The following is a 9,315-nucleotide window of genomic DNA, read 5'->3' on the forward strand; positions in this document are numbered from 1 at the left end:
TGGGATGTTGGAAAAATATTTTCAAGGTACTGGGCGTGCTTCAGAGTCACACAAACACCCGTAGTCAGCCCGGAAACGATACAGAACGAAATAAGCATATCTGACGTAATTTTCGAAAATAGACCTTTTCAAAGGCGAATGTTTCTTTAGAAAATCCTAAAAAACTATTCCAAATAGTGCTCTCTATGCTAACGCGAAATAACTTATAACCTACCATAACATAGCCTACTTTCGGACTATGCGCAGAATAAGTATCACCGTGCATGCGCGAGAATCCGTATGTGCTACTATGACGGATCTAACGTTATGGGGGTGATTTCACCCGTCCGGCTTCTATTATTTTTTTCACAAGAAAATTAGACACCACGTATGTGAGGACATTTTAATTAGAAGACAAGTTTTTTGTCAAAATTAACTTTCGCTAAGGCGAGCGGCACGGAGAGAGCAAATAAATTGTTGCGCAATGGGAGATCTTTTGGCCGATAACAGACTCGAATTAAGCGCAAGGATGACGCCCGGTGAGAAGCGGCGGCGCAAGTTATCGCGGTAACACGTTATTAAATGTAAACGTTAAACTTTTTAGCGGACGCGTTTAAATGCATGAAGCGTAGGACTCGCAAGGACTTATCCTCGCGGAACCTCGCCAGGACTCTCGCAGCTTATCCCGCGGCGGCCAGGAAACACGGGCAGGTTCTACTCCGCGTCTCGACATATTTACGCGCGCCACGATAACCGGACTGTTCTTTTTAAAGCGGGGCTTAAAAGCTTTCTGACCCGAGCGGCGGGAAAGAGAAAAAGTCGCACCGCGGTGTGACCACGACTTAAAGCGAATACTAATGCCGCGCGGACATGTCCCTGAATTCCTTTCATCTTCGCACCTGAAGTTACGCGCGTTGCTTATTCGCAGTTAAAATGGCAGCTAATATGCAGCCGAGGGAGTCGCGCATTACAACAAATCTCATCGTATCGAGATCGATCGGATTCTCTCGTCGTCCATCTTTCGCCGGGTATTGTCTTGCAGAATTCTTCAAGGACTCTATAATTAGATTGCAGTCTAATCCGATCAGCGGCGGAAACTTGGACGCCTCGTATAATTGCAATTACACTAGTCACGGTTAATTTATCTACGCTGAGGCGCTTCGAGAATTCCACCGAATCGGGAATATGTATGTATAGGTCGCCGAGTTCGCGAAGTAATCGTATACGCGCCAAAAAGGGCCAGACAGACGTGTCTGAGGATGTTTATTCCTTACATGCAGTACCAGAAATTGCATCTGACGGACAGTGGAAGATGTTCGCGGCTGAAATAAGCTATATTGTCTCCAGCATAGAATCCTGGAACGAGGGCATGACAGAGTGAAGATAGAAGGAATTGAGACAGAAAGAGAGAGAGAGAAAAAAGAGACAGATAGAGATAGATAGATAAATAGATAGATAGATAGATAGATAAATAGAGATAGAAAGATGGAAAGAGAGAGAGTGGCCAGAGAGCGGAACAAAGAGAAGAAGGCTCATGAAAGAAATGCACTGATATCATGTTGTTCCTTTTTCTCCTTTTATTTGCCTTTTTGCCGCGTCTTTCAACGAACATCGCGCGCGGCTTGTCCGTAAATATTTTCCCTGTTTATTTTTCCATCAGCGCCATTATTCGTCGCGATGTCGCACGCAGCGAGTGTGCCACTATCGCTCAGGCGGATAGTAAATTTCGCCTCAAGGCCGCCGAATGCGGAATGTCTCGGTCGCGAAAACAAGTCCGAGTTGGAATTGCGCAAAATAAAGATATTTGAAAACTCAGGCACGCACACACACACACACACACACACAATCGCCGCTCGAAAACACCTCTGACGGAGTAACGTCAGGCGAAGTGCGCGATATATTGATTGCTCGCTCATCTCTTATCAGTAATTCGTCGTAAAACCGACGTCGTAAAGTCGACGTTCCGCTGCACTCCTTCGGCGAGCAGATAACGCGTTTCACGACCGGAGACGGTAATTTCGTGAATGCCATTGTCGAGCTAGAGCAGCGGCAAAAAAAACAGTGAAATGCGCGAATTTTCGAGTCGAATGAGTTACGAGAGATCGATAAATGCGCGCGTTTATAGGTACTACTAGTGGCAGCAGCGCACGTGAGGGGGTCATCGTTCCGTCGTCCTATCTGCTCGAGACGCCCCGCGTGTACATTGGGATACGTGTACCACGAATTGAATAGCGCCGTCCACGATAATGGAAGGCTTTGCCAAACCGTGTATGTACAACACCGCACTATCGGTATCGAGCATTCGAATCTCTCACGGTTCTCCTTGAGGAATCAGAGAAAGAGCGCAGAGAGCTGCAGGATTTAATACCACGATCCTTTTGCAATGGATTAAATGCAATGGTGTAAACTCCAGCTGCCTCGAAATCTTTAAATATTGTGATGAATAGGAAAGGGAGAAGTATTGTACGCCATATTCTGTGACAACGAAATCTGCCGACATTCCCACTCGAAACGTACTCTCTTTGGAGTACAGTCGGTGTATTCTTCACTGAAATGATGTGTTACGTTTATAACTGGTGGCTCACGGTTAGAAACACAACACCGCAATCAGTAAAATCTCGTTGAAGGGATCAGTTAATAGCAGCAACTGTGTTTCCATTATTGCCGCACTTTGCGAACACAGACAGTGTCATTGTACGTAAGACGCATGGAAGCCGTTAATTCCATCGTCGGAAACGCAGACAGTTGAATTTGATATAGCGTATAACGGATTTGTGTGCTACAGATATTGTGGTGAAATCTTACTTCCAGTGGTCGAGAAACTAGTGAGGAATAAATGAAGACATCCATGTTTTATTTTATTTCATTGATTTTGTCAATGATGATACAATCTATGGGAAAAAATGAAGTAGCAAAGCGGGTGCATTTTCGCGGAAAATCAGGGATCATTCACTGATCATCGTAATAAAATAGTCCTTTTACTGATTCAAATAGAAACATTTTTAGTTTTAAGAATGACTAATTTTATGTTATCATTATCGTATTATTCTTTTCTTTTCTAGGAAATTTTACATAATATATAAAAAGAAAATTATAATGTCTTTATCACAAAATTTTCACTCACAAAACTTTTTCTTTATTCCAATTTCATACATGGAAAAAAATTATTCTACTGCTAAGAAAAGCGATTATTCAATTTATATACTTTTCTTCCTTAAGTAATAATTATACTTTAACGAAGAATATTTTCTTGACAATAACCTTAAAATATACCCATTACAAATTTTAGGAAACCTCATTATCATGTACTGAAAAGAAGAACTTATTCTCATTACAAAAATGTTATAAAACTTTACCAAAGAAAAAGTTAGTATGATTCTGTGTAAGCAAGTAAAGTCGAATTTTTTAAAAATTTAATATTTTTATTTGGTGAAATGCTAAACTTGCTAGGATCCCGAACATATTTCAAATAACTTTAATGCTGATAATGGAACTTGTGACAGCTTTGCAGATACATAAATGTTACAATTGAAAAAAACTTGAAACAAGTAACATTTACTTCAGTGCAATACCTATGTATTTTTCTGTGTGCATATTTGATTTTTTCTGTGTAAACACAGCGTTTAGTCGTATCAATCAGACATTTTATTTGTGAAAATATTTACGATTTATGAAATAAAATTTTAGATTCGCTTCGAACTAAGAAAGTTCCTACAATTGCGTTCAACGGTATTGTTGCGTTATTCATTTCGACAAGGCGCTTCCTCTGTAGACAGTGGAACCTCTTAATCGTACGAGACCGAGGTACTTCGAAATCAAGTGCGACCGAGCGGCATCCAAGAAGCTTGCATCTCGGCTTTGCCTCAGGATAAAGCGAGAGAACGCGGAGTGGGTCGCGGTCGGTACACGTCCTATCGTTCCTTCGATTTCTGGCGTTCAGCCGGTAGCTCGCGCGATTTCGCAAAAAACGGCCGACACGAGTCCGCACTTTGCCCGAGCGAGACGGATATGTCCGTTACGCGGAACTGCGGGAATCCCCGTCGCTCGTATCCAAAAATGGCCGCGACATTGGCCGGAGATGCCGCCGAGAAGCCGGAGTGCCGAAAAGAGCGACGAAAAAACTGTCGCGCAAATGGGGGAACGGTTTTACACGTGGAAACGTTTAACGCTGAACTAATTCACGGTTTCGCAACAGTGAATTTCCCACGGAATTTGCTAAAATTCTCGAATTACTCGATGTTACCACCACGATCTGATTTTGAGAAATTTCTCCTTCTATCGATAACGCCGGATATTAATTTTTCGTTGAATCAAAACTTTCAATTCCGATCCAATTTAAGAACGATAAGAAGCAATGATTAGCAGGTCAGCTGAATGTTTCATCGGAGGGGTTATACTAGTGATTGATGTTAGATAATTTCATAAGATCACGGCACACGATTTCACTTAGCTGAAGACGGTCAAAAATGGCGGGTTCGCGGATGCGGGCTCGAATGTATCGATTTGCGGAGGTACACGCGACAGTTTCCACGAATGACATCGTTTCCAGCTCCGAACGAAATAATATTCGTGCCGACATCTGCACGGGAGTGCAGCAAACGGCGTTGCCAGGGGTTTCCAGCGAGTTCCAGGAGATGGCAGAGCCTGACGCATTTTCCGTTCTCCGCGTCCTGGGGCGGTTTATCTACCCCCTTTCCGGCTCGCTCGCGGAAGAAGCTGTTTCCAGGTTACTGGCGGGGAAAGGAAGAGAACTAAAGGAAAGAGCGTCAGTCGATCTTTAGGGAGATTTTCGTTGATTTACTGCGCCATTATCGGCGCGACACTCGCTCGGGCGTCAACCAGCTTCTCCAGGGCATATCGAGACGACGTAAAGGGGCTGTAAATCCATTATTTATACGAGCACGCGAACCGATTGGAAGAAGGTCGGCTCTTCGGGGCACCGTGAGTTACGAGGTCGGCGTTGTCTGCGCACAGCACCCTGTAAATATTTATCTCGTGCCAAAGTTAGAAGCGACGCACCGATAAAAATGATTACGCCCCGCGATAAAAACCGCTGTATATCGGGAATTGATTTTTTTTGCAGTGGCCTTCACCACTGCTAAGCCGGATTTGGACACTCTGGCTTTGAATCAATATGATATCGTCGATGACGCGCGCGCCATGTGTGTATATGTCGTTGAATCTCGTGTTATAACACATTGCGCGATAATAGTGTTCTGTATCAGTCCATTTTTTATTATTTCGTTTGTATTAGGTAATTTTTAGAATATATATTATTATAAACGCGTATTTTGCATGCCATTAACCTCAGTCTGTTTGACATTATTTTGCATCGTTACCCTTTGTGAAGTGCAGTGCATTCACTTCACTTCACTGCACCCGCTACTGCGTTCATTTAAGCGGTGTTTCACGATTTAACGAAAAGTACAGTAAATTATAACACTTCAGGAACACACTCGCGTTTCTAAATAAGTCGTGAACGCGACGCCGTGTTCGAGAAAATTAAAAGAAAAAAGACAATCTTCTAATACGCAAATAATTACATTGTCAAGAAGCAAGAGATTTTTTCTTTTTTCCCGAGAATTCTAATTTTTATACTCTATATTTTAAATACAGATTAATCTTCGCCTTATAACGCGAACACAAAAATCAGTAATAATTTTCCACAGTTACGTAACTATTGTAACTGATTCTCATTTCGTAAAGAAATGATTTTACGTTTATCAGAAGCGCGGTGATTTTCCCTTTCCAACAGTTTTCGTTTCGAGTCGCTACGACGTCTAGAAGTTGAGTTATCAACGCTTGTATCAATCTGCGTTCTCGATCGAGCCCGACGTTATCGCTATGGCGCGCGACAGCGACTAAAGTTCCTCAAGAAGAGTTAGAATATTGTCCGCTACTGATAAGTAAACCTACTTAAAAGGTACACTTAGATTTCTTTCTAATTTGACACAAATGTAGAAGTACAAAAAATATTTAGATCGTATTTTTCATTTTGGCCCACTTTGAGTTTCACGGGCAATTTATAGCTTTTTAATGTTCTCACTCTTATCATCAACAAATGCACCAAAAATGCATAAGAAATAAAATTGAATACAAGATATAGACGTTTTTAGTTTTGCTGATTATGAATATGAGGTCAAATGTATAAAATTATTTGTATAAATAATAAAATGTTTAAACAAAAAGTAAAAAGCATGTAAAAAGTTGAAAAAAATTATTTTACAAATAATTTTTCGGTTTGACCGAGATTCGAACCATTTTTGACTAATTTAGCATAGATTTAAAATATTTTGGTTGGAATCTCGGCTAATAAAATTTAGAATGATTCGTGGCTCAGCTGTGCCGATTTTGTTAAAATTATAATTAAACTTGTCGCATTTTTCTCTCGGTTTAGTCGAGATTCGAACCTTTTTTACTAATTTAGCACAGACTTGAAATATTTAGGTTGGAATCTTGGCTAAAGAAATTTAGAATAATTCGTGTCTCAGCTATGTCGATTTTATTAAAATTTTAATTAAAATTGCCGGATTTCTCTCTCGGTTTGACGGAAATTCGAATTATTTTTGACTAATTTAGCATAGATTTAAAATATTTTTATTGGAATCTCGGTTAAAGAAATTTAGAATTATTCGTGACTCAGCTATGCCGATTTTATTAAAATTTTAATTAAAATTGCCGGATTTCTCTCTCTCGGTTTAGCCGAGATTCAAACCATTTTTAACTAATTTAGCACAGATTTAAAATATTTTTCGCACAAACTTCCTTAACTAATGAAACACTCAAAACAAGTAACTAATAATAATAAATTTACTCAGTATGTGTTTTTTTGTGTGTGTTATGCCTATGTTGATATGTGTCTTTCCCACCAGCATGCTTGTATTTTCTGCGGCACGTTTTAAATTTCTTAATAAGTTCTCACGGCAACATAGTACTTTGTTTTCGGGCAAATGAAAATGCATTTCGCATCGGCGAATTCAGACGTTTCGCGCGAGTTACGAGCGTGCCTTTTTTATAGAGCAAAATACGCCATCGCTCGGGCGGAGAAATGGTTTTCCTTTTATTAGGATATAGATTCACGCTAGGTGATTTATGACGGCGGTGGTTCCGCTGCTGGCGCGCGCGCGAGCAGCGCGCGTTCACGTGACGCAGGATGAAAATATCCCCGCGCATGATTCGCGATACATCAATTTTATGCGGAACGCATCGATCGATTCGCCTTTCAATTTTCATGTAAATTTCGCGGCGATCGCGTGTCCCTGTCGCTTTCTCTTGTTCTCCCGGCGCTTGTTCCGGTTCGAGATCGCTATGATGTATAGGACCCAGCGGACGGACAACGTGAGCATCGACGCGATTGTGTAGCAACTCCGCGTCGCGATGTTATTCGTGGAAGAGAAGCGAGATGGAATATTTGTCCATCACGATGTCACTTATGTTCTGCAAATATCATGGACTTCGAAAAAGCTCTGTGTAATCAGTAATTTTTCGTTTCACAGGCATTTTTCACATTCTTCTGTTCTTCCATAATTTTGTACACTCTGGATAATGAACGACAGATTAGTCGAGTACAAATTTACAAAAGGGTATTAAGTTGATATCCCATCGCGGAAAATGTGGGACGAGTTATAGCTCGTTGAAAGGAAGAAAATCCAACGTCACGACCGAATGTCTTGATTTATCGAAATGTATCGAGTGCAGCGTTCTATGGGACGTCTCGGAGGAAATACGAGATACGTTAGTTCGACGAACGGCCCCCGCCACCGTCGGGGTGATAATTGAAACTGTTAATTAAATCTCGGGATAACTCGAGTCGAGATTTAGATTCCACGTTAAGCCCGCAAATATCGTCGAACTTGTAGGTCAGTAAATCTCGAAATATAGCGTTTCTACAGGCTAATGTGTCCCTCTGATGATACAAGTCGTAACTCATCGCCGTTTTCCCTACTGGAGAACTTGAAGAGCAAATTACTGAGAGTGTTTAACCCCGCGAATCGAAGTTTGAATTTTAAATTTGCATGGAAAGTTACGTAATATAAAAAGTTATTTACATGAAAAGTTACTTCGCCTCTCCTTTATGTGTAATTATAGCGGATGACGACACGATTATATGTGGGCGATCGTATTTGAAAGTGAAATGATTTATTGGCGATCCGTGACGCGCACGATATTCAGCTGTCAGCAGAAAGTTCGGCGGAACGGATTTTTCGATAAGTCCCTCGAGTTCTCGCCTCGATCTAATTTGCAGATCGCATGCTAAAAGGAAATTACGTCGCTCGAGAGCCGGGGTGGGGAGAATTTATAGTTACTCTAATATCGAAAACTAACTGTGTGAACAGTTTGCAAAGAGGGGGTGATATAAATTTCGGGACTAATCCCGTGCTAACCCCGTTCTCGCGAACAAACTCCGGCGACAATTTTTCCGCCGATGTAAATCAGAGATCCTCTAAGGGTGTTCTCTAAGGGTGTTCTCTATAATATCCGAGAGCAGCTTCTTAAATGCAATTAAAACATTGCCATCGCTGCAAACGGTGAAATATCGCCAAAAAGTCACAGTTAAATGCAAATTTCGCCGTTCATTCTGACATTACAATCGACACGATAGAGCTTTCACAGACAAGCTGAGAATGATCACGAAAACCAGACAATCAAATGTTACGCGGCAATGGACAGATTACTGTACCTCACGATATGATCGTATTTACGTCAACTAGAATTTATAGTGTTTAATTTGCTTTCTGTTTCAGATCAGAGAATTCTAAGAAAATACCCGGTCATGGTGTTCATCCACGGCGATAAGTGGAATAGCGGCAATCCCTACGACGGCACCATATTGGCGGCTTATGGCAATGTCGTCTTCGTTACGATTAACTTCCGACTCGGCATTTTGGGTAAGAGACACACGCCTGCCGTTTGAATGGGACTCTCTTCAGAGACTTTAGGATACGCGCTTGACTTTTGAGAAATTTTCATAAGACTTTACGGGAGAATCGTATCGTACAGTGAGGATCGACCACTGCACCGTTCTCTTTATCATCCCTCTAAGCCCGTATTCCCAGGCAAAGAGGGCGGACGCTGTCGATCGATCCATCATGCAGAAAAGTACTAACGCTTAATACGGTTTTACTGTTCCCCCATATAAATAACTTCGTTACGGCTCCGTCGTTCTCCAAGGCTGCCCTGGCTGGCTCGCAAACTTCTTATCTAAATTTTTATCGCTCCGAGCGCTTTTCAATATTGGACTTCGCCTTCGGGGAAAGTTCGCCGAAGCCGAACGATACAAGGCGGTCGACTTAGTACACCGCCGGAAGTGCACGCGAGACCCCCCCCCCCCCCCCC

The 9,315-nt window shown here is 41.7% G+C and overlaps 1 protein-coding gene across 11 annotated transcripts in view; it reads left to right on the forward strand.

Annotated features, from left to right (window-relative positions):
- LOC116843282 overlaps nucleotides 1–9,315 on the forward strand; it is a 274,864-nt gene that overhangs the window by 247,917 nt on the left and 17,632 nt on the right. For all 11 annotated transcript variants that reach the window (XM_032813592.1, XM_032813588.1, XM_032813586.1 and 8 more), the window contains one exon: nucleotides 8,724–8,867. In XM_032813592.1, the coding sequence (XP_032669483.1) occupies nucleotides 8,753–8,867 (115 nt within the window). In that variant the 5' untranslated portion in view covers nucleotides 8,724–8,752. The remainder of the gene's footprint in view (nucleotides 1–8,723; nucleotides 8,868–9,315) is intronic.

The sequence above is a fragment of the Odontomachus brunneus genome, unplaced genomic scaffold (genome assembly GCF_010583005.1).
Source record: "Odontomachus brunneus isolate Ranch 3 - 2012 unplaced genomic scaffold, Obru_v1 Obru_scaffold_031, whole genome shotgun sequence".
In the NCBI taxonomy this organism is placed as follows: domain Eukaryota; kingdom Metazoa; phylum Arthropoda; class Insecta; order Hymenoptera; family Formicidae; genus Odontomachus; species Odontomachus brunneus.